At 53.5% G+C, this 27,645-nt stretch overlaps 2 protein-coding genes across 2 annotated transcripts in view; both read right to left on the bottom strand.

Annotated features, from left to right (window-relative positions):
• STAT1 (signal transducer and activator of transcription 1) overlaps positions 1 to 27,645 on the bottom strand; it is a 40,419-nt gene that overhangs the window by 1,193 nt on the left and 11,581 nt on the right. Inside the window, exons 6-24 of the mRNA XM_038585186.1 lie at positions 25,661 to 25,750; positions 24,571 to 24,649; positions 23,414 to 23,505; positions 22,829 to 22,980; positions 20,976 to 21,134; positions 19,596 to 19,688; positions 18,125 to 18,184; positions 15,921 to 15,950; positions 15,738 to 15,831; positions 14,753 to 14,794; positions 13,497 to 13,580; positions 12,953 to 13,051; positions 11,787 to 11,922; positions 10,201 to 10,250; positions 9,453 to 9,547; positions 8,531 to 8,676; positions 6,503 to 6,688; positions 4,454 to 4,529; positions 3,463 to 3,565 (exon numbers count right to left, since the gene is read on the bottom strand). Coding sequence (XP_038441114.1) covers positions 3,463 to 3,565; positions 4,454 to 4,529; positions 6,503 to 6,688; positions 8,531 to 8,676; positions 9,453 to 9,547; positions 10,201 to 10,250; positions 11,787 to 11,922; positions 12,953 to 13,051; positions 13,497 to 13,580; positions 14,753 to 14,794; positions 15,738 to 15,831; positions 15,921 to 15,950; positions 18,125 to 18,184; positions 19,596 to 19,688; positions 20,976 to 21,134; positions 22,829 to 22,980; positions 23,414 to 23,505; positions 24,571 to 24,649; positions 25,661 to 25,750 — 1,866 coding nt within the window. The remainder of the gene's footprint in view (positions 1 to 3,462; positions 3,566 to 4,453; positions 4,530 to 6,502; positions 6,689 to 8,530; positions 8,677 to 9,452; positions 9,548 to 10,200; positions 10,251 to 11,786; positions 11,923 to 12,952; positions 13,052 to 13,496; positions 13,581 to 14,752; positions 14,795 to 15,737; positions 15,832 to 15,920; positions 15,951 to 18,124; positions 18,185 to 19,595; positions 19,689 to 20,975; positions 21,135 to 22,828; positions 22,981 to 23,413; positions 23,506 to 24,570; positions 24,650 to 25,660; positions 25,751 to 27,645) is intronic.
• Positions 30 to 3,452, bottom strand: LOC111094328. The gene is made up of 2 exons (XM_038585187.1): positions 3,012 to 3,452; positions 30 to 2,909 (listed from the first exon to the last, which is right to left on the bottom strand). The coding sequence occupies exon 2, from the start codon at positions 2,526 to 2,528 to the stop codon at positions 1,857 to 1,859; it is 672 nt and encodes a 223-aa protein (XP_038441115.1). The 5' UTR covers positions 2,529 to 2,909; positions 3,012 to 3,452; the 3' UTR covers positions 30 to 1,856.

Below are 27,645 nucleotides of genomic sequence, written 5' to 3' on the forward strand. Positions count from 1 at the left end.
CCGCGTCCTCAGCAGCCCCGCCTGCCCTCCGACAGGGGAGGGGCGACACTGCCCGCAGCACGTCGCCCACGGAACCGGGGCCTTCAGCATGTGCTATTCATCCTTTCTGTGGGGCGGATGGAGGCCTTTTCTATCCCCTAAGCTGACGGATTACTCCTCTGCTGCCTACAGGCTTAACTCGGTCAGTTCACGCAGGCCACACAAAGCTTTCTGCTGTTCTGCACGTCTGGGGCAGAGCCACGTGGCAAATGTGCTTCTGCACAACACGCAGGAGGCAACACGGAGCTGCAAGCGGGGGGAAGGGCCGGGCACCTGCTGAGTCTTCCTTAAAGGCCACGCCGTGGGATGCCGTGGGGGTCTTGCAGGTGCAGGCTAGGCCGGCAGCCCCGGTGGGACACCCTGTAGACGCCAAGTGCGCGGCCAGGGGACGGCGGCCTGCCTACTCGCCCCCAGCCCCCTTCCAGGCCGGGCTCTCCCCTCAGACCAGGGCTCTCCACGGGGCTGACCCCGCCCCCAGCAGCGTCTAGAGGCCTGACAGCCACCACTGGGCTCGGAAGTGGGTGCACTGGTGCCCGGCGGGTGGTGGCCAGGGACGCCGCAAAGTACTCTCCAAGGCACACAGCAGCGCCGGGCACAGAACGGCCTGGGTCCCCGACACTGAGCCTCTCGAGAACTGGGCTAAACCTTAAGGTCTCAGAGGATTCCTGCAAGATCTAAGGAGCCACACGGTGACCAGGTAACGGAGTCAGAGCTCGTAAGAATTCACAGCTTTCCCTAAAGACTCCCGTTATTTTTAATCCTGGGTGCCCGCTGGCCGACAGCCCGTGGGCTCCTCCACACGCTACGCAGGGTCACGGCGCAATGGAGGCTCCGCCCGATGCTTCAGCGTGTGCCTGGGACGTGTCGTCCGGGGAGCAGACACGGGGGGGAGGGGGGGCAGAAGGCCCGGGTCCCGCCACCTAGGCCCCCTCCGCCTGCAGCCCGAGGTCTTCATCCCCCAGACGGGCTCCCGGTGCCGAGCAGAGGACGGCGGGAGCGAGTCACAAGAGACCACGCGCGCCGCCTGGCACGGGAGGCAGACGGGAACAGAGGGTCAAGGGACGCGCCTGTCACCCTCTGCCCTGGCCGAGGCCGCAGGAGCAGGCCGGCCTCGCGGGCCCGGGGAAGCCACCCAGGGCATGCAGACCGACCACGGTGAGGCAGCCCACGGGAGACACGGGGCCCGGGGTCGGGGGACAGTGTGCTCAGGGGCCTGTGGCCCTTCTGTCCCTGCGCCTGGGCCACGGCCGCCACCTCCACGCGCGGCTGGACCCATGGCCAAGGGCAGGGACACCGGGACAAAGTCGAGCCCACCCAATCTGGGAGCAAACCCAACTTTTATCTCGCCTGGCTCGTGCCTTGCCGGGATCTTTGTCCTTTGGGCTCTGACCCGGAGGCGCGCGCACAGCGAGCAACAACTTCTGCCCTGCAAGTGGCGCGGGTGCAGAGCGTGGGCGGGAGGGCAGGGGGCGCGCCCACGGGCGCTCACGCAGGGCAGTCCCACGGCACCGCAGGACCGGCCCACGAGCCCAGGGAAGGGCCGCACCGCCTCATCCTCCCGAGCCAAGGGGGAACGGTGCTGATGACGCAGCCGGACTCCCACTTCCAAATCCCAAACACCGGCGTCTCCCCGAAGGCCGCCCCGCCCCCGCCCTAACACGCTGACTAAATCCTACTGAGTCCCATGCAGACAGTTTCTGTGGGGTGGGGGTTTAGGATGAAACAAAGCTCGGCTCTTCCCGGGCAGCGTTCCAGGAGTGGGGATGAGCGGGGCCGAGCGGGGCCGAGCGGGGCGCGCCGGCTGGATTCTGATGGACTCACTGCTCCCTGGGCTGGCAGCTGCTCTCAGTCACGTCACACGGCTTGGGGCGGGGACGCCCGGGCCTCACCACGACGCCCAGAATAGTGGTCACGCCTGCCGGGAGGCGGCCACGAGGAGGGGCCAGTGGCGGCGGGTGCCCGCACACGGCAAGCCTCACCTGCAGGGGGCTGGGGACCGCGAGGGCAGCGTGACGCCTGGGACGGCGAAGAAGGAACAGAAGGAGGCCCACCGTCCTGCGGTTCCAGCAGCGGATGTCACGTTCGTGGAGTGACAGGGCTTCACGTTGCTCCCATTTTTGTGACGGGCTCCTAAAGCACTTTCGGGCCGGCTCAGGGCCGCCGTCCAACAAGGACGCACCCTCGCGCCCAGAAGGGGTCGCGCGACACATGCACAGGGCGAAGGGCCCTCTCTCTGTTCTCAACCGTGAGGAAGGCGGAAGGGTCACATTTCTGAAGGTCTGAGCCTGAGCTTCCTCAGGTGACAAAAAGGGACCAAGAAAAGGGTACGTGCCGGAAACCCAGCTCGCAACAGGTGCTGCTGAGGTCAGGGCTGAGGCCGGGGCACGCACCCCGGGGCCTGAGGGCTGGCACCCCGCGTCCGCCCGTCCCTTCCCACGGGGCCGCCTCACCCCGGGACGTCTCCGGGCCGCGCGCCAGTACACCGCCATGAGAGGGCAAGAAGAACTCAGGGAGGGTCTTTTTTTTTAAAAGATTAAACAAATTTTAACAAATTAACTGGAATAGCATCACGTGGAAAAGGAGCCTAAAATTAAACAGTGTCACCAAGATTCCAACCAACCAAAGTCTTCAAGAGGAGGGACTGCGGCCTGGCAGGCAGATGATGCTACTTGGTAATTTTGAAAAATATTTCCCTGGGCCACCTGGGAGCTCCGCTGGCTAAGCCCCTGCCTTCAGCTCGGGTCGCAATCGGGGCTCCCAGGACGAGCCCCACACCTGGCTCCCTGCTCAGCAGGCGTCTGCTCCTCCCTCTCCCCGCCGCTCATGCTCACGCTCTCTCGCGCGGTCTCTGCCTCTCCCTCAAATAAAATCTTTAAAAAAAAAATAAAAATAAAAAATTAAAAAAAAAAAAGAAGAAAACCATCCTCCCAAAGGGAACAGATCCCGTCTCATGTGGACGATCCTGCTCCTACCCTGGTCATGACACTCGCGGCGACTCCACTCTGGCCGAGGCCCGGAGCGCCTGGGTGGGAGCAGGACAACCAGTCGTCAAGCGTGAAGCAGGTGGACGTGCTTCCCGGCCACTGGGGAGGGCTCGTAGGATGCCCGCTGCCCAGCATCCGTCCTCTCTGCCTGTCTCCCCCCCGCCCCCTGCGCCCAGACCCAGAGTGGAAACGACGGCCGAGGGAGAGCACCTCCGTGTGGCAGAAGCCCGGGTTCCTTAGTACGGGACATTTCTCCAAGGACGACTTGCAGAGGGCGGAGGGGGAGCTTGTGAAATACCAGCCACGTCACTGAGTTTTCGCAAGGGGCTGATGGGGTCTCGGCACTGGGGAGACACTGCCCATGGGGGCTGTGCCCGAGCGAGCCCCCCCCGCCCCCATGCCCCACGCCCGGCGGGCGCCCCCAGCAACGCCAACTTACCATGCTGTCGAACTCCACGGAGCCCACTATGCGCGACACCTCGTCAAACTCCTCAGGAGACATGGGCAGAAGGTTATCTGTCGTCTGAAGTCGGGAGGGGTGGCTGAAACGGGGAGAGAGGAAAGGACACGTTGGCACCAGATCCCGGGGGCAGCGGTACGACCTCCACGTCGTCGCTTTAGACTCTGATCTCCGCTACGGTGCACACACTTGTGCGGTACGTTCTGGAACAGAATGGATCACGGGGGTTCCTGTCCCCAGCCCAGCCCCTCGGGAAACGTCCAGGGCTCTAAAGATGCGAGAAATAGCCAGCCTGGAACCTGCGCCGCTCCTGCCTGTTGGACCTGCGTGCGAGCTTGTGCAGCGGGTCGCCCTGCGGTGGGGACGCCTCGGGGCTGAGCCTGGCCCGAGAAGCTCCAGAGAAATGTCTGGGGAGTCCCTCCCTCATCCCTACCTTGAGGTTTGTATGCAGATAAAGCTGCTCCAGTGTTTTTACATGAAGGCTACATCCATTCACCCCAAGACAGTGCTGCAGGCCAAATAACTGACAATGACTTTTCCAAATTTTTTTCTACCTTTTATAAAATGAAACAACAAAATAAAAGCAAGCGAGAAGAATGTATCTCAACCATCACTTTGGCCTTTCCTCGATTGAAAAGAACTTCTTTCCCACTCTCATCAATTTTTGTTTATTTTATTTATACTTTTTCAAAGTATCAGTTGGGCGGGGGAGGGGATCTTAAATACAACCTTGGATGCTGGTGGGGTTTTTTTTGCTTTTTGTTTTGTTTTGTTTTTTATAAAGGCAGTAAAATTCTGAAAGGCAGTGACACCAGGATCTCTAGTTAGGATCTTTCCAAAGAGTCCAACTGCGGCGGCAGCAGCAGCGATTATAATGAGAAAGCAAAGTACGAGCATCTTCAACAGGCCCTGGCCAGCAGCGGGGCTGGCTGCAGGGTTTTAAACACGGCTCTCTTCCGTGTTCACTTACACTTCAGACACAGAAATCAACTCAGTCTTGATGTATCCAGTTCCCTTAGGGCCATCAAGTTCCATCGGTTCTGGTGCTAGAAGCAAACACATCGGGTACAACTTTCTGTTAGCAGGCCATCCGCAGAGACACACCCAACGTTCTCTTTCACCAAATTTTACTATTTTGCTGTTATAAACCCTGGGGTGCAGATGGCCATCGACCCGTCAAGGGATAAAGCAGGTGTGGTGTGCACATGGAAACAACGGAATATTACTCAGCCATCAAAGAGAATGAAATCTTGCCATTTGCAACGACGTGGATGGAACTAGAGGGCGTTACGCTAAGTGAAGGAAGTCGATCAGAGAAAGACGTTGATCATGGGATCTCACCCATGTGTGCAATTTAAGAAACAAAACAGGATCATAAGGGAAGAGAGGAAAAAATAAGACGAAATCAGAGAGTGAGACAAACCATAAGGACTCTTAATTACAGGAAACAAACTGAGGGTTGCTGGAGGGGGGAGGGGGTAAGTGCACGATGGACATTAAGGAGGCACGTGATGGAACGAGCACTGGGTGTGATAGAAGACGGATGAATCACTGACCTCGATCTAGGGAACTACTAATATACACTGTATGTTAATTAATGGAATTTAAATATAATTAGTTAATTATTTTTACCATTTTCCCTGACAGTCAGGTTAGAGTCCTATAACCTTACGGGGCTGTGACACCTGTCTGGGTCACCTGAAATTCTGGTGGGAATGCAGAAACAACTCAGAGGGAAGGGAGGAGGGCTCAGCATGGAAGTGAAGTGGAGAGGGTTCTCCTTCCCAGCCTTGAAATCCTACAGAAGTTGGAGCACAAAATGTGCACAGTTGTGTGGGTTTGTGGTCCTGGCCTGGCTGGTAGGACTCAGCCAGCCGTCAAGGTGACGCTGGGGGCGTCTTCTTCCCTAAGCAGCCTAACTTGAATGTTCTCAAATACAATTCAGTAAAGACACAGAAGCAGGGAACCTGCGTTCTAAGCCTACGTCCGCTCCTAACAGTCATCACTAGAAATAATATGATCTCATAAATTACGGAGATCACCCTCAATGAACCATTTGCTTCCCTGGGCCTTAGTTCTCTCAATTTTAAAAGGAACAGGCTGGTATAAATCAGTTGGCCACGGTGTTCCTGCCTTTTACGACTTTGCACGTGGAAAAGGTAATAACGTGATTGATACACAAGACCAGAAATGACTTTTTCAACACGCCTGAAATAAACTCTTTGTTCATCTGTTTGTACCAGGCAGGTAACACGTTATATGTCCACTATGCTGGGTTTATACCATCTTTGGAAAGCCTGCTTACAGCAATTCGAAAGGGGCAGGTTAATGCTCAGCATGCGTGAGGTTTGTGCAGGAGCTTTGCAGTCACGGGAAGCCAAAAGCCCTGTGTGGTCTTTTTTTTTTTTTTTTTTTTTTTTAAGATTTTATTTATTGGGCAGCCCGGGTGGCTCAGCGGTTTAGCGCCGCCTTTGGCCCAGGGCGTGATCCTGGAGACCCAGGATTGAGTCCCACGTCGGGCTCCCGGTGCATGGACCCTGCTTCTCCCTCTGCCTGTGTCTCTGCCTGTCTCTCATGAATAAATAAATATTTTAAATAAATATATTTATATTTAAAATATAAATATATTTCTTATTATAACATATATGATAATAACATACATTAAATATACGATAGTATTATGTTTGAAATATATTTTAAATAAATATATTTATATTTAAAATATAAATAAATATTTATTATTTATGAGACACACAGAAAGAGAGGCAGAGACACAGGCAGAGGGAGAAGGAGGCTCCATGCAGGGGGCCCGACGCAGGACTCGATCCTGAGAATCTGGGATCAGGCCGAGCCAAAGGCAGACGCTCGACCGTGGAGCCACCCAGGCGTCCCCCCCGTGTGTTACTAAACCCCATCTCCAGCAAACCTCTGGACGATGATGAAATGAGAACATAATCACGGCAGATAGGACTTGTGTTATTACTCATCAGGGCAATGATCCTTCGCTTTCCCCACCTACCTTCCTTTGGCCTGGAGTAATACTTCCCGAAGGCATGGTCTTTATCAATATTCGGATACAGAAACTTCAAGGGATTCTCTGGAATATTTTCAGCAGCCATGACTTTGTAATTGCGAATAATATCGGGGAATGTAACAGCAGACAGTTCTTTCTTCGTGTAGGGCTCAACTGCATGGAAGTAAGGTTCTAAAAAGAAGGAGATCTCAGTGAGTCCCCTGGACTGTCCCCAAACAATAGGAGAGAAACAAAACACTGCAGAGTTAACGGGCTTGAGTGAGCCTGGTAAGAACTAATCACGATACAGGATTCATAACACAGTGTGCTGCTTCATTTCTAAATGAATCATAATCCTTTCTTAAAAACAGGAAAAATAAAGGCAGCCACTACTTGTTACTAATGCAACAGTGCTGCACTCGTCATTGTTTGCTTAGGTCTGTAAATCTGGCAAGAAGAGGTTACTAAACATTTTTTAGCAGCCTGCATCTTTAAGGAGGGACCCACCCACAGGTAGCTATTAAATAAGTACTAAGCAGGTCATTTTGGCTCAGATTAATAAAAAATGAGGTTTCCGGTTGCTTTTCTTTTCAGATTGAAAAATGTAACTTCTTATTACAATAAATAATGACAATACATGGAAAACAACTTTTTAAACAACAAAAAGATCCCATTCGCTACTTTTTCTTCCAGTCCTTATGCAGTACACCAGGGTGATTCACTCGTGGTCCTTCTCCCAGACGTCACTTGCATCCTGCTTCCTGACCGACCCAGAAGCCCGCGCTGGCGCACACACCCAGGCACTGCTCTGCTACTGCACCCCACGCAGGCCTCCTGGGCTGGCGCCGGCCCTGCCCCATCTCCCCATCTCTGCCCCCTGCTTTGCTAGCTCCGCCTCCCACTCCACAGGCAGGGCACTGCCTGGGGGACTGACACTACTGCCCCCTGGGCCCTAATTCCAGCTTTCCTGAGTTCTCCTTTGGAGAAAAAAAAAACTACATAAATAGGACAAGTATCCCATGTTTTCTTGCATCTTTGCTCTGAAAGCAGGAAAGTCACTGGATCCCTCCAGCCCCTTGAACAGCAACCACCAAATGGCCTCATTTGTCTTTAGCATTGGCTCAGCTCTGCTGTTCCACCTCTGCCCCGGGTGCAGGGGTGTGGGGGGACACACGGGCCTGCGACCCCATAGTCAGGGGCAGGGACGACACACATGGGGCTGGGGACCTCAGGTCGGGGGGAACACATGGGACTGGGAACCCCATGGTCGGGGGTGGGGGTCACACACACGGGGCCGGGGACCCCAGGTCGGGGGGTGGGGCACACATGGGGCCTGCAACCCCAGGTCGGGGGTGGGGGGGACACACACGGGGCTGGGGACCCCAGGTCGGGGGGGACACACGGGGCCTGCAACTCCACGGTTGGGGCAGGGTCGGGCAGGGGACCTGTGACCCCATGGTCGGAGTGGGGGACACACATGGGGCCGGGAACCCCAGGTTGGGGGGGGACACACATGGGGCTGGGGACCCCACGGTCGGGGGTGGGGAACACACAGGGCCGGGAATCCCAGGTTGTGGTGGGGACACACACGGGGCCGGGGACCCCAGGTTGGGGGGTGGGGCACCACAGGGCCCGCAACCCCAGGTTGTGGTGGGGACACACACAGGGCTAGGGACCCCAGGTTGGGGCGGGGGTGACACACAGGGCCGGGGACCCCAGGTCACAGGGTGGGGCACACACAGGGCCTGTGACCCCAGGTTGGGGGGGGTGACACATGGGGCCGGGGACCCCATGGTTGGGGGGGTCACACGGGGCCTGTGACCCCATGGTCGGGGGGGGGACACACACGGGGTCAGGGACCCCAGGTCACAGGGTGGGGCACACACAGGGCCTGTGACCCCAGGTTGGGAGGGGGGACACACATGAGGCTGGGGACCCCAGGTCGGGGGGAAACACAGGGCCTGTGACCCCAGGAGGGGGGACACACACGGGGCCGGGGACCCCAGGTCGGGGAGCACACGCAGGGCCGCTTACCGCCTCCGCCCTGCGCCCGCTCCACCCAGGTGAACGTGATGGCCCCCTCCCGGCAGCTCTCGCTGAAGCGCAGCAGGAAGGTGCCCGGCTGCTGGTCCTTGAGCAGCGCGCGTTCGCGCTCCTTGCTGATGAAGCCCACGATGCACCTGCGGGCGGAGTCAGCGGCTGAGGCCCGGCGTGCTGGCAGCTCGCACGCTGGCTTCCGAACGGACACGATTACCGAGACTCGACGGGAGCCCCCCGGGTGTGCAGGCCGTTTCAGAGGCCCTGAATTTAACTGACCCTTCAGGCAGCATCTCGCCTGTATGTGCGCACGCTCAGGTCCACACAAGCCAGTAACGTGGGGACAAGGAGATGCACAGATGATCGATAAATACTCGCTGGATTCACGAGCCTTTCATACTTATTCGATGACCTTTTTTTTCACTTGATTTTTAAAAGGCCATGAGAATGTCTGAATTTCTGCATCTTTTCTACTGGAGGGGGAGGCTCCCACAACATAGCCCCATGTCCTGGCCCTTCCGGGAAGTTAAAGCCTTTGTTGAAATAGCAACTGACCCCAGGAACAACTCAGATAAAAACGATTCACTGAGTTGAAAAGGTTTTTCTTCTTTCCTAGCAGCAACATAATAAGTAAGGGCTTAGGGAATTTTTATCAAAGGAGTGAATGCATGAGCAGCACTCAAAAGATCTTAATTAAGAGTTGAAAACATTATCCACAGGCTATGAAAGTGGAAGTCTGGTCCTCGGAGGTTCCACGATCACGAAGCCCTGGTGGACGGCCTGTAAGTGTCCATTTCTGTGAGGGGCACATGAGTCTTGTCAAAGAAGAACGTCTGTCCAGTCAGGCCAGGCTCAGCCCCGCAGCAGGAGGCGTACGCTAAAATTATGTCTCGAAAATAAATCTATCAAAGGCCCTTACCCATCATTCCAGAGGGAGAGCAGGTGTTTTTTAATGAGTTCAAGGATGCTTTCAATCCAAAGCCAGAAAGGAAAATTTTTATCATTTATATTTTCCTGCAAGTGTAGAAAACGCACACATTAGGAGCAGAGGAATGCAACAAGGTGACTTACCAAGCCTCTTCCCGCTGTCGGATTTGTTTGTGAAGCTGCCCTGCTGCCCCCACACGCACTGTCCCCCGAGGAGCCACCGCCCCTTGGCAGCAGGCGCACGCCGGGCTCCCCGCTTCCGGGCCCAGGCTCTGCTTCTCTCTGCAAACTGGTGAACCAGCCCAGGAATGGCCTCGGCTCGATCGCGGAACCAAAGCTGCCCTCCCGCTAGTGAAATCCAGCTGTGTGGCTCGTCCACACGGTCTGGGGATCTCAGCGGGTCTGGTCATTCCCTCCAGCGGGCCCTGGGCGGAGCAGGCCGGGAACGTCCTGGGCCGTCCAAGGAGGCACAGAGCTCACACGTGTCCTCGCCCGAGGAGCGAGGCTGAGGGAAGGGCAGGCTCACTCGGGTGGGAAGACCGTTATCACACCTGCGGGCGATTCCCATCAGACATGCTTGGGGACTGGCCTCCCACACCCAAGAGAGCGACCGACTCTGGGGCCAGGGCCAGGGCCAGGCGCTAGCACGCCGCAACACAGGGCGGACGGCCGGCACAGCAGGGCCCCGGGGAACCTCCACGGACAGCGAGAGCTCGGAGGCGGACCGAGGCGGCACCCACCTTACAGAACCTCGTCCACGGGATGAGGCCGTCGGGGCCAGCGTTGGGACCTAAGCAAGCAAACACAGGCTTTTTCAGGAAACAGAAGTGGATTCTGAAGCTTTGGCTGGACGGGTGGCTCCTGTATTTCCTCTCAAAAAGCCAACACCCAGCAGAGGAAGGCCGAGATTCTCAGACACGGGAGCGCGAACTAACGGCGCCCTGGAGAGGCCTCCCCTTGGTCCCTGTCGGTGCAGCATCACCTCCCCCGCTGCCTCCTTCCTCAGCAGCGTCCTCTCCCACTCGTCCTCCAGAGCCTCTTCAAACTGCAGACTAAGGCCAAGGTCACCCCTAGGTGATCCACTGCACGGACACTTGGCTCTCCAGGCTTACTTCGGGTAGCATCTGGCCATTTCCCTCCACCCTCCTCCAAACAGGACACGGGCTCGGGGAGCCTGATGCAAATCAAAAGCCAAGTGAGAGAGAGGAGAGCAGGGAAGGAAGCCTGGTGGTTATCACTGCACAAATTAAAGCAGCCCAGGCCGTGCAGGTGCTGAGGCGCCATCTCTGTAGGAACCACAAACAAGCCTGTCCAGGCAGAAAGGGCATCTGTCTTCATTGTCACCAAATAAGGAGCCGGGACAAGGTGAGTTCGTATACCTTACTGAGCAGCGTAAGACCCCTACCCTGACGGCTGTACGGCCACGAGAAGACAGCCGGAGAGCTATCGGGTGAGCGAGGCTCTCCTGGCATTTGCAATATGTGCGATCCTGCTGTACAGAAGCAAACCTGGAGGAAAGGTGCCTGTGGATGTTTAAATTGCTCATTCTTTGAAGACCTGACCTCGAGACTAGTAGGTCTCCAATCTCCTTACGTAAATGACTAATAAATCCATGATGTTAGCTACTGAAAGGGAATTCTCGTGGATTGGACCCTGCCGAGCTGTCAGGGACATCACCCTCGTGGGGCTGCGTCTCCATGCACCTCGGCCCCCTGAGGCCGGAGCCCGGGGTGTAGGCTATGTGGTGGGCGTCCCCAGGCCCTTCCTTAGTCTACTAATGCTGGGGACTTACGTTTTCCTCCCCAAGGTTAATAAGACTTCATCTTTCTTATCAAAGCATTTCTTTTAGCCACCAATAATATATTTTATGGAATTCAAACATATTTCCCTTAGGCAACCTGCTCAGAGATGCTAATGTGAGATAATCAGGAAATGATTCATTCGTTTTATCAGGTGTATACTTCCAAGGTGAACTGTCTTCTTTTTTTTTTTTTTTTTAAAGATTTTATTTATTTATTGATGAGACACACAGAGAGACAGAGGCCAAGGGAGAAGCAGGCCCCATGCAGGGAGCCCGATGCAGGACTCGATCCTGGGACCCCGGGGTCACACCCTGGGCTGAAGGTGGCGCTAAACCGCTGAGCCACCCGGGGATCCCCTGAACTGTAATTCTCATTTAGCCATAACAAGCTGCAGTTGGAAAAGCCAACAGATTTTTGTTTTTTTAACATTCTCCTACCTTGAACAAAATAGAGAGCAAAGAGGGAAAGGAGCAAGTGGAGATATTTTGTGTGAATTTCAATTTTCATAGACATGCAGCCCATACCGAGTAGCTTCTCTCCCAGCATGTTCAGCTGGTCCACATTGAGACCTCTTTTGGTGACAGAAGAAAACTGCCAACTGAGCACCTCCGAGAGCTGGGACCATCGTGCACAAGGCGGGTTCAGGAAGAAGGACAGGTTCTGGAGAAAAAAAACACCCGAAAGCTCAGGCCGTCGGTTGTAAGCGAGGCGGCTCAAACACTTGGGGACCTGCACCAAAGCTCGGTTCTAGTTTCTGTGACACACAGAAGCTGTCACACAAGAGAAACACAGTGGATTCTCGTTATTTGCAGGTTCACCTTTGTGAATTCAATCTACTCACAGAAAGCTACTTTACCGCTCAAATAGCTCCTCAGGGCACTTCTGGAGCTTTCTGTGGACATTCCCGGGAACAGAGCGTGAGCGATGGGAGTCGCCCACATGTGTTTCCAGGAGAGGCCAACAGAGCGACTGCCTTTTCGCTTCAGCTCTCCTACTGCAAACCACTGTCCTTTTTGAGGTCTATTTAGTGCCGTGTCTTTTGCCTTTTTGTGGGTTGTTTTTTAAAAATTTCATTTTTAACGTGATTCCAGGAAGAGCACTGAGGCGTCGCCTGATGTTCCTACGCACAAGATGGCCCCACGGGGAAGATACGTGTGCTTAGGGGAGCGTCGTTCGGCCACGAGGTACCGTGCCGTTGGCCGTAAGCTCAATGCCAATAGACCAACAAATAAATTAGATAAAGTGTCTTTAAACAGAAGCACACACAAGCAAGGCCGTGCCCTGACAGGTGTGCGGGCAATCGCTCAGTGCTCGCTGTGGCAGTGTGCACGGGCCCAACGAGCTGTGAGTAATCAGCAGGGAGCATCCACGCTTACGAGTGAGCTGAGCACACCTGTTTAGCACATAGATATGCTATTTTTTTTTTTTAAGAAAAGCAATAAATGAACTCTTCCACGGTAAGAGTCCCAGGAAAGCTACTGCCTGAGCTTATTCCCACAGAAGGAAAACCGTAATCCTCATTTCTAATACACGTATACGCTTCCCTTTCCTAGAATTACTCCCTATTCTTGATGAAGCCACTGGAGTCCTGTCCCTTTTCTCTGCACGTCCGGCCCTGAGGGGCTCGGCAGGAGCCACACAACGGGGTCTCTGTCTAGCCCTGGTACAAAAGCAGATGTGTCTTCTGTACCCTGGGTTCCGTCACCAGCATGTTGTACCACAGGATGGAGGCCCAACCGCTCGGGAGCTGGCTGACATTGGAGATCACCACGACGGGCAGAGAAGTCGTCTGAAAGGGGACAAAGACCGTGAAGTCGTCAGAACCACAGAAATACCGCCTGCAGACCCTGGGTGGCCTCCAGACCGAGCAAGCCGTGGTTGTAAACTTGCGCGTGTTTTGTATTTGAGCACAAAAGATGTAAAGTTAAGTTCTTTTGTTTCTAGTTTTTCATTATAGCTTTCAGTTAAGAAATAAGTCTCCCTGCTTCGTATAAAAAAATTAACATAGGACACCTCAACCAGAACATTTTACAAACATTTCGTTTGTAGCATTTAAATGGGAGTTCAGTACTCTAGCTTCCCAAACCATTCAATTAATGTCAAGACAGCATTAGCTAAAAAGGATCGTCTTTTTTGGCAATTACGACGTCTGAAACAAAACCTGACAAAGAAAAATACAGGTAACAGTGAAAGGTAAAAATAAAGATGTCCACGTCTGAACCACTAAGTCTCACCTCGAGGTCGATGACCAAACCAGGCTGGCACAACTGGGTCTCAAAACTAAGGGAGTGGAGCTCTTCGGTGACGATCAGAGGGCCCTTCGAAGAGAAGGGGGGGGTTCAGTGATTCATCCCCGCGCCCTGCAACTTCCAGGGGTCGGATAAGCCCTGCGGCAGCTGCAGAAAGCCTGACCCCCAACCAAGTGCAATCCAGAAAAAATATTCCACTTTTCAGGAACAATCTCAGATGTAATTATCGTACCTCAGTGTTCTCTGTCTTAAAGGTACAATTTCTGGAGCCATGGCAAGGGCTACAGATTAACAGAAAGACCGGCCCACAGGAAAACAGCAGCTTCTAAGGGGTTTACTGGCGATGCTGGGCTTCCAGCTCTCAGCCCCCTCGGCCTGCTGGCCCGCTCCAGCCCCGGCTGACCCTGCCCGCTGGCAAGCGCCCGTGTCCCCGTGGGATTACCTCCTGGGGGACCGATTCGCATAAGCCTGGTGGGTCACAAAGTCCTGGGCTTACGCGGAAACCTAACAGTTTCCAAGCGCCTTCACACCATCAGGTGGGAGCATCCCGGCAACTCGGCGGGACAGGCGGCTCTGGGGGCAGGCAGGGAGGAGAGGAAGCCCCAGGAGGCCGCGGGGCGAGCAGGGGTGAAAGCAGGGTCGGGCGGCGCAGGTGCACCCAGCCCCCCCGGCCCCCCCGTGTCCACCCGGCAGGGAAGGACGGCTCGCTGTGGGCCGCGGGGGCCCAACACACCCTGCACGAGAGCAAGTGCACAGGGTCTGCCGTGCTACCAGTTCCCTCGCATCACAATTGTTAACTCCTGCCCCAAGGACCTGGCTGTAAAATGGAAACCGACGGGACGACGATGCCACTGGGCGCTGAGAAAGCCCTCGGGTCCCGTCATTTTCAGCACGGCCATCCCGAGTCCGAGTCATCCCCGAGCCAGCCGCTGGCTCCGGCCCAGACAGTAATTCCCGTGACCCTTAGCTGAATCCCACACGCTTCCCGTGAGCCACACTCTTCGCCTGTGAAACGTGAGTAGTGCAGGAGCCCGCTGCACCCCCTCTGCCGCGACGGCCACAGAGCGTGAACGCGTGTTTTTGCCATCACTCCAGACACGCTGGGTCCCCAAGCTCACCCCCGGCTCTTCCCTGCTGGGTCTGAACCCCTCCCACAAGTGTCCCTGCCCCCCGGGCTGCTGAGCCAACCTGCCTGGACACACGTGCTGGGTAGACACCATTCAAAACAGAGGGAGACTCACCTCGTTTGTTCTGGTGCCAGCATTTTTCTGTTCCTTCAGTTGCTGGGGAACAAGAGACCGTGTTAAGCAACAGCACGATAGTGTTCACAGCCGTAGGTCGTCTACGAGCCAAACCGAGGGCAGGGTTTATAAAGGATAAAGGGCGTGAAATGATCTTCGGAGGGCCGGACGGGACAGGACCCGTGTGGGCTTCCCGGGCCTCGGTGCCTTTTGGCAGCAGCCTGACACCAGGCAAACGGCAGAGTCTGCACGGGTCCCATCCTGCTCCCTCCCCCGCGAGATCCCCGTAATCTTCATGACCGGCCTCATGCTCCCCAGGCGCAGGGCCCCGCTCACACTGCCCTCGGAAGGACCGAGCCCTGAGGCTCTAAGGAAGCCTGGGGCGCAGAGCGGCCTGGGGGGATGGGCTCTCGGGGAAGCGCTGGCTTCACTACCCAGGGTTCGCTGGCTTACGGAAGGGCTGCCACCGAAGCTGCCCGCGGCTCCCGCCCCGCCGGGCTCTGTGCCCGCGCTCCAGATCCACCAGCAGCCCCCACTTTCCACGGACGCAGGCCAAAGGCACCACCTGCTTGCCACCCCCGCTGGGCTTCTACGGCTGCTGGAACGGGCCCACTCCCCGGGAGACAAGGCAGGAGACGTGGTGGTCGTGGGCAAGGTGGCCGGCAAGGGATCGTGACCTCCTGGGGTCGGCCGCGCCGGGAGCCCAGAGAAGCCAGGGGACTGCAAGGCTCTGGAGCGAGCGGCCACATGTTCCTTCTGTGCACGCCGGCTCAGGGGGTACCCCGCCCAGACTGCTGCACCCTGGGAGGTGGTCTCGGGCAGAGGCAGCGCGAGGAGCAGCAGGGCTTCCCAAGGGCTGCCGGGGTCCCGGCCACGAGCTGCAGAAAGCCGCCTCCCGGGGCTGTGTCCCCGTCACACAGGGAGCCGAGCGCTCGGTCCTGACGTGCCCGACCCAAGGCCGAGAAGGGGAAACTGGCGTCCCTACCAGGTGCCGGAACTCTGCTGCCAGGCTTCCGTTGGTGGACTCCTCCATGTTCATCACTTTCGTATGCGTGCCCAAAATGTTGAACTTTCTAAACCTAGACAATACAGAGTAGAGACACCTCAGAGGCTCAGGATCGTTAGACAGACAAAGACAGTACAACCCGGTGCAAAGTGGCTGACATACCCTTTTACTGTATTCCTCTCGCTCACATCTCTGGGGAAAAAGAAAGAAATACACAGATCAATAAAGTCATACACACGCATATTGAAGTTTTGACATGAGCTTTACCAAAGATGTAAAAGCCAAGTCGAAGATCAACATGGAATCTACACCTGTCACTTCACTCCCTCCTGCTCCCCCACCCCGAGTCAAGCAGCACCAGCTCTGTCAAGGAGCCAAGGATGCCTGTGACCCTGGGCAGGTGCACCACCCAGGCCCCCATCTCTCGTCCAGCGCGTTGCGGGGAGCACCAAACGCACGGGATGCCGTAAGTGGCGAGCTGGCTATGTGCTGTGACCACCGCGAGGCTACACTTCTGGCCACTTCCTGCACACCCACAGGCCCCAAGAGGCTGCGCAGCCGCGGGGCAGCAGAGCCCACGTCTGTGGTCGGCCTGGGGAGCTCCCAGACGATGGCTAAATGCTCTCCACTATCTTTAAGGCTCTCGTGAAAGTATCGGAAGAGTCAATGATTTGAGGAAGCTTTCAAGTTTTAAATCTGAGGTTAAATCTTGAGCAGCTCTGGTGGCTCAGAGGTTTAGGGCCACCTTCAGCTCAGGGCCTGGTCCTGGAGACCCGGGATCGAGTCCCACGTCGGGCTCCCTGCGTGGAGCCTGCTTCTCCCTCGGCCTGTGTCTCTGCCTCTCTCTGTCTCTCTCTCTCTCTCTCTCTCTGAATAAATAAATAAAATCTTTAAAAAAATCTTGAGCAGCCTCGCCTCTAACGTAAGTTCAGTGACTACGCGGTCATGTTCTGGACTCGCAAGAATCTGTCAGGTGGAGGCGCAGACTGGACGCCATTAGCCACCCACAGGGACGCGGCCGGCTTCCTTTCCTACCTCCACCAGGAGTCCAACATCTCTGTGAATGACAATCACCACCAGCTACGCGGGTGACCAACACTTCGGGGCGGGTGGGCAGGGCGCGGGGTGTTGGAGAAAAGAAAAGGAATAGTGTGGCGCAAAGATACAAAGCTGCCCTTTCAGAGCTAAGAAGAAAACCCAGAGCTGGAACAGAGGAGAAACCAAAGAGCTGAACAAACCAGAAGAGAGACCGCGGTAGACAAAGTGTAACGGCCGTGAGATCTCTGCCGCTCTTCCTTCCGAGACACAGTGTCTCTCCGTCCCTGGGGGCGCAGGTGACTCAGGTCGGCCAACAGAGTGGATGGGAGGATGCATCCACGCCAGGAGCTCCAAGCCTCGCCTCCACGGGCCTAGCACGCCGCCCTTCTCACCCACCTGGGGTGCCGTCACCATGCAGGAAGGCCAGGCGGGCTCCTGAGAGCCCCACGGATGGGGCCCGGTCGTCCCAGCCAGGACCTCAGACCTGCCATGAGCCCAGGCTGACCCCGACCAGAGGACCACCTAGAGCTCAGACGGGGACGAGCCAAGCAGCTTCAGGTTCTATTAGGTTTCCAGGTGAATCATTAAGCAGCAAGAGCTGATACACAGAGAAACCACAGCTGATGGCAGGAAAGGCACAGAGTCCAAGGAAGAACATTGTTTCAGGCTGGAGACAAGACACCAGAGGAAAATGGCCCGGATCGTCACCTACAGTCTTGGCTAAGCCAGTCGGTTACATGCAAAACAGAACACGGACTGTATCAGGGGCCGGGGCCACGAGGGAGCCAAGACCTAGGTCAGGCCTAGTCCAGGTCCAGGGCCTAAAGGCAAAATGCGGTGGGACTGCCCCATTCAGGCCCCCGTGAGAGCCTGGCAGTCCTGGGGGTCCCTAGGGCCCAGGAGAGACAAGGGTGGATCCTGCAGGCTCCACGCAGTCCCTGCAAAAGGCTGTCAGCCACATTCCAGAAGCACCCACGACCGGGTGCGGAATCGCTACCGCATGGACGACCGTGGGCCTGGTGTTGGACCAAGGGTCTTGTCCTCTTCCAGGAAGCAGGAGGGGTGGTGTCCGGGCCCGGCTGCTCCTGACCTGATCCTTACAAGTTCATATGCACAAAATACGCTCGTTCTTTCATCTGTTTTTGGTCTAAAAAGGCACCAGCAGGTTGATGTCAGCTCTAGGGGAAGCTCCCGGTGTCTGGGATGGGGGCCATTGATTTACATCTCCTAGGATCACTTATACATAGTCCCGGCGCAGCACTGTGTTGGGTTAAGAAACTCGGCATTTCAACAGTGTATGTGGCGAGATAATATCAAAGATATCTTACTTATCAAATAAGACTTTGACTTTCAAATTGTAATTCAGCTCCTGCAGTTTCACCAACAGTCTGGAAAGAAAAACAAAAGTCATTATTACTTTAGGAAACGGTCTGTCCCAGTTTATTTATTAAGCCCTTTCCCTCCCGGTGAACATTTCCGTGGTCCAGTTACCATGAACAGCTGAATCGACTTCCGTGTATGTCGAGTTGGATGTTTTTTTAAGTGCATCTGTGGGTAAGTCCCTGGCTGTGGAGTTGCTGGGGCAAAGCTGTGACACTAAACTCCGAGAGAAAGCAGCAGCTTTTCCCTATCCGCCAAACGTGAGTGGGGGTACGGCTTCCCCACACAGCCTTGCCAACACTGGGTTTTATCAAAACGTCTAGCTGGGGCCAATCACATGGGTAAAGGGTAAAGCCTAGCAAACATATTTTTACTGGCACCTGTATCTAATGTTTGTCCTGTCGGGGAAAATATGAATCCTTACCCATAACCAGGAAAAAGAGGTTAACATCTATAGTGATCCCAGGGTGGTGTGAAGGATGGGACGAAGCCCTGCGGGGGGGCGTGCGTGTCTCCTCTGATGAGCTGGAGACCTTGGGCAGGAGCCCCTAACTGGTCTGCTCCGCTGGACGGGGTGGGGTTTCTAGACCCCCTGCAGCGGCGGCAGAGCCGGCCCTGGGGACCTAGGTCGAAGCCCCCCAGAGAAAGGACTAAGGCCAACTCGGAAGGCGCGTCCAGCTCCTCGCCAGTAGAAGAACAGCTCAATAAATTCGCCATTCAGCAGAGAAAGGAGAGCCATCTGTCCTCACATGGAAACACTTCTGCCATTTATTAGCAAGGGAAAAAGTAGGCTGCAAAACAACTTGTAGAGCGGGACACTAGCTTTTAGAAATAAAATCCTGTACATTGTAGTGTGTGTGGGTCTTTGTGTATGTGTGCAGACACGTGCAGAATTCTGGGAGGGAGGACTGGCACTGGGCTGTTTTCCGTGGTGGTCTACACACATTCAGACCACAGGGAAACTCTGAAACCCGATGGAAGCTTGGACCCAGTCACCAGAAGAACACGTGTCACGGGTCCGTATTCACACACACTGCACGTGGTCTCGGGGGCACGTGAAGCCCAGGTTAGAAGCTCATCCCCAGGAGGGCATGACACTGCCGGAACTGATGCTCTCCCCCAGGTGCAGTCCTGCCCTTTTGAAGTCCTTTTTAAGGCAAACATGCATCACATTAACGGGTGAAAAAACCCGGTGTGGTGTGCATACATAAATATTTGTTGTATTCCTATTCTTTTTTTTTTTTTTTTTAACTCTTTCTTTTAATGGAGAAGATAGACTCTTAGACGTCCCAAGCACGAACGCAGGCTGGAATGCCACTGCAGGGTGCGTCCTCTGGAGCATCCCCCGTGACAGTGCTGGGGGCCCAGGGACACAAACTGCATAGCGGAGGGCCCGGGGCATCCACGTCTTGGGGTTACCTCAGCTTCACCGTGAACTGGACCCCCGTCTTCAAGACCAGCGGCCTCTGGGGATGAGTTGGCATGCAAGGCTGTCTTTCCACCACAAAGGAGCTGTGAATTCCGAGCAAAGTGCACATTAGCGTTTCCGTGAAGGCTGAGGCGGGACAAATTATTTTCCTGAAACAGGAGAGGGGGCTGGAGCGTGCAAGCGAAAATTCGGTTTGGAAGATTCGAACAAGTTGATGAACAAAGTGAGGTTTGTCGGTCAGCACGGAAACCTCCATACCGCATCTGCACTCGACGTGCGGCCACAGTCGCTGCAGCGACCTGTGACACCTTCGCCAGCAAAAGCCCCAGGTTGGGCTATGTTCATTTAGGAAGATGCACGAAGAACCAAGTTTGCTAACTAGACCCGCACTGGCCATCACTGTGCAAAATACATGAACACCCAATCGCTATGTGTGCACCTGAGCCCAATGTAAGGTCTGTCAGTTTAAAGATAAACAAGAACAAAAAATAAAAAGGAATCTTGCTACAGGTACAAATGAACCAGGTAACGTACTGCTCACTACCATAATCTGAAGCGGGTATTCCAGTATCCGTTAGAGAGCCGTTCTTCTGGTCCAATTGTTTAGTAATACTGACTACCTCACAAGCATTTCCAAATATTAATTTTCATTTTAAAAGGGACCAAATTTGCATTCCAAAACCCAAGTAAATACATATCCTTGGTTATTTCAAGATACAGCCCTGAGGTGGTTCTGTTTGGACATTAGCCGCAGGACGCGGAGGGTATTTATGTCAAGTGAGTATGAAAAAATCTACAATAAGGACTCGTCTTTCGCTCGCATTTGTATCTACTAAGCACATCTGGAAGGCCTGCCCACGGGCCCGGTACTGGGTACTGGGCCAGGTCCCCATGGGGGGAAAAGGATGACAAAGGCGCATCTCTGTCTTCCAAGAACTTGTAATTTATGTCACAGGCAACAGAAATACACGCCCACAGGTACATAAGAAATCCAGAACGGGCGAATAAAGACTGAGTCGTGCAGATCCGGGAGGGAGGTGCTGTGTTTGGAAATTCTGGGAAGATTTTGGGACAAGATAGAAGCTGCAACTTGCAGGAGGATACAGTTTTGAGGTGAGGTTCCGAGGGGGCGGCTTGGTGGTGGGGGGGCGGGGGGGCACAGGACAGGCACGGCGAAGTGACAAGCTACAGCCCAGGGGCCACGAGAACAAAGAGCCAGCGGCACGGACAGGGGTCCCGGAAGACATGAGTGCCCTAAACGAATTACATGACCTACTAAACTTTTAAAGCAGCTGAGAGAGCAGTAAACTGCCCCCCCTCCCTGCCCGGGTAAAAGAGCTGCAGGAGAAGCCCAGGGATCCCTCCATTACCTCTGAATGAGCTGCTGGAAAAGGTTGAAGGTGCGGTCCCACAGCCCCTGCTTGTTTTTTGTAATCGGGTCGTGTTCATACGTGTACTTCTGTTCCAGTTCCTCGAGCTTTTTAAGCTGCTGACGCACCTGCTGCAGACTCTCAGCGACTACGGTGAACCTGGGGGTATGAGACCCACGGGCCTCCCTCAGAAGCAGTGTCCCCACGGCCCAGCTCCCAGCCCTCCCCTGGCTGCAGAGACGGCCCCCCACGTCGGGCTGCAGCCTGCGGGCCCCGACTTCAGGGGAAGGGTGAGGGCAGCGGGGACATGGGGCCCTGAGAGCGGGCGCGAGGGCTGCAGGGAGCCCAGGCAGGCTTGACAGAGGTTGACAGGACGGACGGGACAGATGAGGACGGGGACAGGGGGAGCCCAGGCAGGCTTGATGGGGGCGGACGGGGATGGGGGGCAGTGCAGGGCTGTGGAGGGCAGGGCGCTCAGGCCCCTCGGCCTCACGCCCTGGAGGCCCAATTGCAGGAGCCTTCTCCCCGGAAAGGCCACGTCACTGCGCAGTCCCCGCCAGGAGCCCCACCAAGTGGCCATGTGGCCATGACGGGGACGCAGGCTCACCCTGGCACCCAACACAGGCTCAACAACCTGCGGGCAGTACCGCGATGGCCCCAGAGCCCAGCTGCGGCCCTGAACAGGCTCCTGTGGCCTCGGCGACAAGGCATCGGGGGTGGGGGGGTGGGGGGGGGATGGGGGGGGGAGGGTGACAGTACCTCTGCAGGGACATTCTAACTAAGCACAAGACATTCGGAATATGAGGAGCCAATCCACAGAATAAAAATAAAGGCTGAGTATGAAGTGTGAATTCTAAAGAATGTATCAATTCAGAGAACTTCCTGAGATCTCTGGGCCTTGGGCACCTGGGGGCCACTCAGGCCACCGTCCCCTCACCTCTACCCTAAACCATCTGTTCCGTCCACTCTGCTGGCGGTGTCTCTGGGGCGACACTAACATGCTCAAGTCACCCAACTGGCCTTTCTGTCTATAGTCTACTCTCCAGACTGCTGCCAGGGTGACCTAAGTCAAAAAAGCCCCAGAGAAGTGAACCTCTACTCCAGTAAACAGCCTTCCTGGCTTGTCAGCAGCCCCCAGACACGGTCCTGCTCCCGGCAGCAGGTGAGATCCCCCTAGAACCAGGCTCCAGCTTCCTGTCCTCCTGGGCCCCCTACTCTGCAGCCACCCAGCCGGGGCTGTGCGCAGGACTCCTCTTCCGGGTCACGTCACTGCAGGGCCACTTCCCGGGAAACCTTCCCCGATGACTCCTCCCCTCGCCTCCGCAGACCTCCGCCAGCAGCCTTCTACTGCACAGGAGCACACCTGGGTCCCGCCCCCACACAGAGACTCCTTACTGGAAGGACCGAGAATCCCTGGTCGCGCACTCCTAGGGCCTAGCCCAGGGCCGGGCACACAGCCTCTAGCAAGCGTTTCCGAGATGGAGGACTGAATGAGTGATCCAGACTATTATTTCATGCAAACCTGGAAAATGTCTTACGTGGTCTTGTTTTCAATAAGACACAGGGCTCAAGTCACCAAATGTGTTCTGTGACTATGTCGCCAGCGTTTTGGCACAAATGACGTGTCCCATGGTGCATGGACAGTGGGGAGGGGCGTGCTCCCAACCAAGCAGAACTTGGCTGAACTCGGTCACAGGCATGAACAGCGTGTGCTTTTCAAGTGCTTCCAGGGCCAGAAGAAACCGGACTAAACCACAGTCTAAACCAAAGTTCTGACGGGGTCCCTTCCACTAACCACTCGAATGCGCACTTTGAGTTCACAGGGTCGGCCAGTCGGATTAGGAGCAGCTTACCAGTTCTGCAGCTGATCGAGACAAGCATTGGGGGGTCCCCCAATGCAGGCGCTCTGCTGTCTCCGCTTCCACTCCACCAGTTCATCATTAATCAGGGCTTTCTGGGTAAGTTCTGTGACGTTCAACAACTCTATTATTTTGAGAACTACTTCCTAAAGGGAGAGGAAGACACACAGTGAGGTAAATTCATCTTTAATCACTGAATTTACTTATTTTTTTAAAAAGACTATTCATGAGAGACAGAGAGAGAGAGGCAGAGACACAGGCAGAGGGAGAAGCAGGCTCCCTGTGGCGAGCCTGATGCAGGACTCGATCCCAGGACCCAGGGGTCACGTCCTGGGCTGAAGGCAGTGCTAAACTGCTGAGCCACCTGGGCTGCCCTAATCATTGAATTTAAAAATCTTTTTTAAAAGCAAAGCAAATAATAGCTCAACTGGGGCTCTAAACCAAGTGGTTATAAAAATAATTTTTCAAAAAAAAATAAATAAATAAATAAAAATAATTTTTCCTCTCTTCTAAACTTCAGGCCTATTATTTATAGTCTGTGATAAAAGCAACAGGTTATTCTGGAAAGCAAATCACTACCTTTCTCTTATTGTCAAGCATTAAATACATCTTCTGGATCAACATCTGTTCTTGCTTCTGATCGTTCTTTGCCACACCATTGGCTTCATGTTCTACGACATGAGGGAGAGAGCAGATAAATGTAAATGTAAAAAAAACAAAATCAACTAAATCGAAGGTTCACATACACTTAGAAAAAATATAACCCAAACACTATCAGCTGACAGATCAAAGTTTCATCTTCAGTTTTGATTGAAGGAGAGAAATGCCCTAAGTATAGAAGCTGGACAGGCTGAAACAAAGTACTCGTTTCCAGTGACCCAAGTAAACTGGAAACAGTACCAGTTGGCTCTTGAGTCATTGTTAGAATGTTACTTAAATGAATACAAGTGACAAAATTGAAAATCTCAGATAAAGAATGTATACAAAGTGTATCTGTAGCTTTGAAAGACAAGCCCACAATTGAGAAGCAGTAGCTCAGGTTCCTTTCTCTCACACCAGCCCTCAGATTATCCTAATAATCTTTCCAGATTACCCTTGGCGTCCTCTAAGCGGTCACCAGGGTCACAGTAATGCCTCCCATGTTTTACATAATGCACGCATTTGGGTTCTTTTCACTTGATAGTCTGTCATCGTTAAAGATGAGCAACAACAAAATGGAGCGAGATGGCTTTAGAACATGAAGAGCGATGCTGAACTTCTCTGTGAAGTGTACGTAGGAAGCTGCAGTGTCTGGGAGAGCTTCCAGCAGGCAAGCTCCACACACCTGTCAGTCTAAGTCCATCTGCGGGCTAGGTACAAGAAGCCACAGGAGACCAGCCCTTGTCAAGGGGGGCGGGGGGGATGATACTGGCCCCACCCCTACCCCAGCAGCTGGCAAAGGCTGGAGACTGCTCTGTTCCCACCCACCGGGGGATTTGAGATAGTTCTACTGCCACCTGGTGGGTAAAAGTCAGGGATGCTGCTAAACATCCTAGAACACACAGGACAGCCCCTCACAACAAGAAATTACCTGGCTCAAAATGTCACCAGTACAGAGGTTAAGACCCTGGCTTGCATCATCAAGAGGCCCAAACTAGCAATTCAGAGTCATAAAACATCTGACAAACACGAAGACCTACTTGCCTTCCTCATCGAGTGTACACAGAAGTGACAGCCAGCCAAACGTTGACTCTTACCTCGGTTCTGCAAGGTTTTGCACTTAAAATCATATTCATCCTGTAAATCTTCTAGGGTCTTGATCTCGTGCTCTATACACTACAAATAAGGATATAAACAGGTTTTCCACCAATCAGCTTCCAGAGACTTTAGGAAATAAGATTACTATAGGTCAATGGGACCCAGAAAAGCACGGTGACAATCCTCAAATATGAATTCAACTTGCAAAATTCTAATCACATACATAATACTGTCTATTTCCTTAATAAGCACATAATAATTTTTAAGAGGAAAATGTACAGTTATTTTCAGACTGGGCTCACTTGATTTCTACTTGAATGAAGTGTTTCCTTGGGAGGCTGCAGGATAAAGTTGCTTCCAAGACTCTGGAGTTTGGAAAGACCCTGCCTGAAGCACAAAGTCCAGTCCATGCTGGTGAGACCCAGATGCCCAGGTGAGATGGCGCGCCTAGCTCAGGGCCCTTCCCAGACTCAGGCCTGCTGCCCCGCAGGACTACTTCTCCCTTCCGGTAAACAGCCCTAACAGAGGAGAGCGGTGAACACGTGCTCCCAGGGCACCGGAGCAGCCCTCTCCTCCGCAGATTCAGTTCTCTTGTAGGTTTCATCTTAAAATTGTTGTATTTTCTTTTAATCAGAAATGTTATCAGAATTTCTTTTAGCAAAAAGTCTTTGTTCCCCTTCCAAGTCTTAGAATAAAACAGGTGCTTGAGAAAGATGGGCCACGTTCACCCAGGCCTCTGTGTGAGCCCAGGAACACCCCAATTGGAGAAGCGTGCACATAAAAGGCTACGCAGAGCAGCAACACCCAGTTTACCGAGCGGTGGGGCAAAGTCAGCAGTTCCTGCACAATCTTGCAAAGGAAAAGAGAGATAAGCTCAATGTCTGGAAGTTAGAGCAGCGGCCATAAAGGTCTATCTGCTCGTTGGTTTAGCCAATTTGTTTCCTCGTGGTTTGGAACTTAAGCAAACCTCTTCTCCTCAGCTACGTAGAAGGCTGAAATCACTTACCACGTTTACACGCCAGCAATTGAAACCTTTTCCTGTCTACAAAAAAGCTAGAGGCTAGACATACATATTTACTCAATACTCACCATAACTTTGTCCTTCACGTTTCTCACTTTGCTGTCAAGCTCCTTCTGCTTGTCTAACATCACAGTGCTCTGAACGTTCCCCGACTGCGCCTGTAATGGGAGGTGGTGCGTGGTTAACAACTGGTTAACTCCTCTCCTCCGTTGTAGTCAGCTGCTGGTTAGTCTCCAAAGTCAAGTCCATACCCTGTGCACACCTCCCTCCCAGACCTCCCAGACCTTCCTACAAGCTTCCCACGTGAGCAGTGACACGAAACCACTCAGTTCTCAAGACCCCAGAAAACACTGGTCAACTACTAAAAAGGCTACAGAAAGACGAAGCTCCGCTCAGGTCTACTGTAAACAGAGGATTTCTGCAATTGCCCATTAACCCATACGGTTGCATCGTACCACACAGGAAGTTTATCTCAGGGTTTCTCAAATTTTGTAGACAAGGTTATTCTCATTAACCCTGTACCTATTTGTCTTAAAACCTCGCAAGTCACAGTGTGGTACCCAGACCAGCGGCGCCTACCACCTGGGAGCCTGCTGGAGGTGCAGACTGTTGGGTCCTGATCTGATGACCGCATCAGAAGCCCCATTCTGACAAGACCCCAGGTGAGTCAGAGGCCTATCAATTGAACAGCACTGCCATTCAGGACTTCAGTGGGTATCTGCTAACATAAGAGTGATCATCAGTGCAGGCACATCAGTGTTCAGTCCTCATCCTTGATGATCAGAAGACTCCGACGTAGCGGTGTCTGTGCGTTCGTGACCTAAGGTGTTCCCGTTTATCCTCACAGCATGGCTTACTAGGTGTTAAGTCAAGGTCAGGTAACGTCCCACACCCAGGCGGTGGAGTGGTAAACCGGAGACTGTTCTCCTACAGACTGGATTCTAGAAAGATGCTATTTTTGTTTAGTTAAAGCCCCTCCCATGGCAAAAAGTGTGCCCATCAAACTGTCTTACATAGAGTCCTACATGGCACAGATTCCATGTGAGTATTTTTACATATTCAAACTTGCTAGTGTTTTCTTCTTTTATATCTGGATTTTCCACTTGCATGGTTTCTTTATTCCTTAAAATCTCTAATTCATTTGAAGTTGATTCTTGCGTTTACTGTGAAGAGTGGATACAATTGTAACTTCTTTCCTTCGTCTTAAGATTCAGTGAAAAGTTCGTATTTTCCCCAGAGCTTTGTCACTTTTAGCACACAAATTTCCTTATCTACTTGGGTTTAAGTTGTAGATTTTCTCTGCTTTCCCACAAGTCTTTCTCTTCCTAAACCCAAACCCCTGAACAGTGTTTACTTATAGAGAGTTTGGGGTATATCTAGCAGGGATGGGCCCGTCTTACTGCTGAACTTCTCCACGAGCTTCCTTGCTGTTCCTGCACGTTTATTTTCCTGATGACTTTCACAGCTTCAGAAAGCGACTTGTTATTTCTATTGGGATCACATTAAAATTATGAATGATTCAGGGAGAGCCAATATCTTTATGATGTTGTCTTTGGATTCTTATGCCTCTAACGATCTTCTCTTGTCTAACTGTATTGGCAAATAACATAATGTTATTTAAGTAGCAGTGGAAATAGAGATGCATGAACATCTCTGCCCTGGTTCTGACTTACTTAACTGAGGTTTTCTGAACTACGGGACACACTGTCTACAGAACTGAGAGGTGTATATTTTAATATGCTGAAGAGGTATCTAGCAGTTCGTGTTTTTTTACTGTCTTTTATCAGGGATGGGTTTTGGGTTTTGTCAGCTCTTTTCAATAACTATGGAGATAAGCATAGGCTTCCCCCCCCCCCCTTATATCTATTTACATAATGAATTACATTAATGCATTTCCCAGGCACAATTTACTCTGTAATTATAATCTGGAATAAATCCCACTTGGTCATAATATACTTTTTTCTTAATGTATTATTGAATTCTGATCAATGAACTATTTTATTTGGGACTTTACGTCGATTATTCATACGGGAAATTGGCCTATAGTATCTTT

The sequence above is a fragment of the Canis lupus genome, chromosome 37, assembly GCF_011100685.1.
Source record: "Canis lupus familiaris isolate Mischka breed German Shepherd chromosome 37, alternate assembly UU_Cfam_GSD_1.0, whole genome shotgun sequence".
Lineage (NCBI taxonomy): Eukaryota > Metazoa > Chordata > Mammalia > Carnivora > Canidae > Canis > Canis lupus.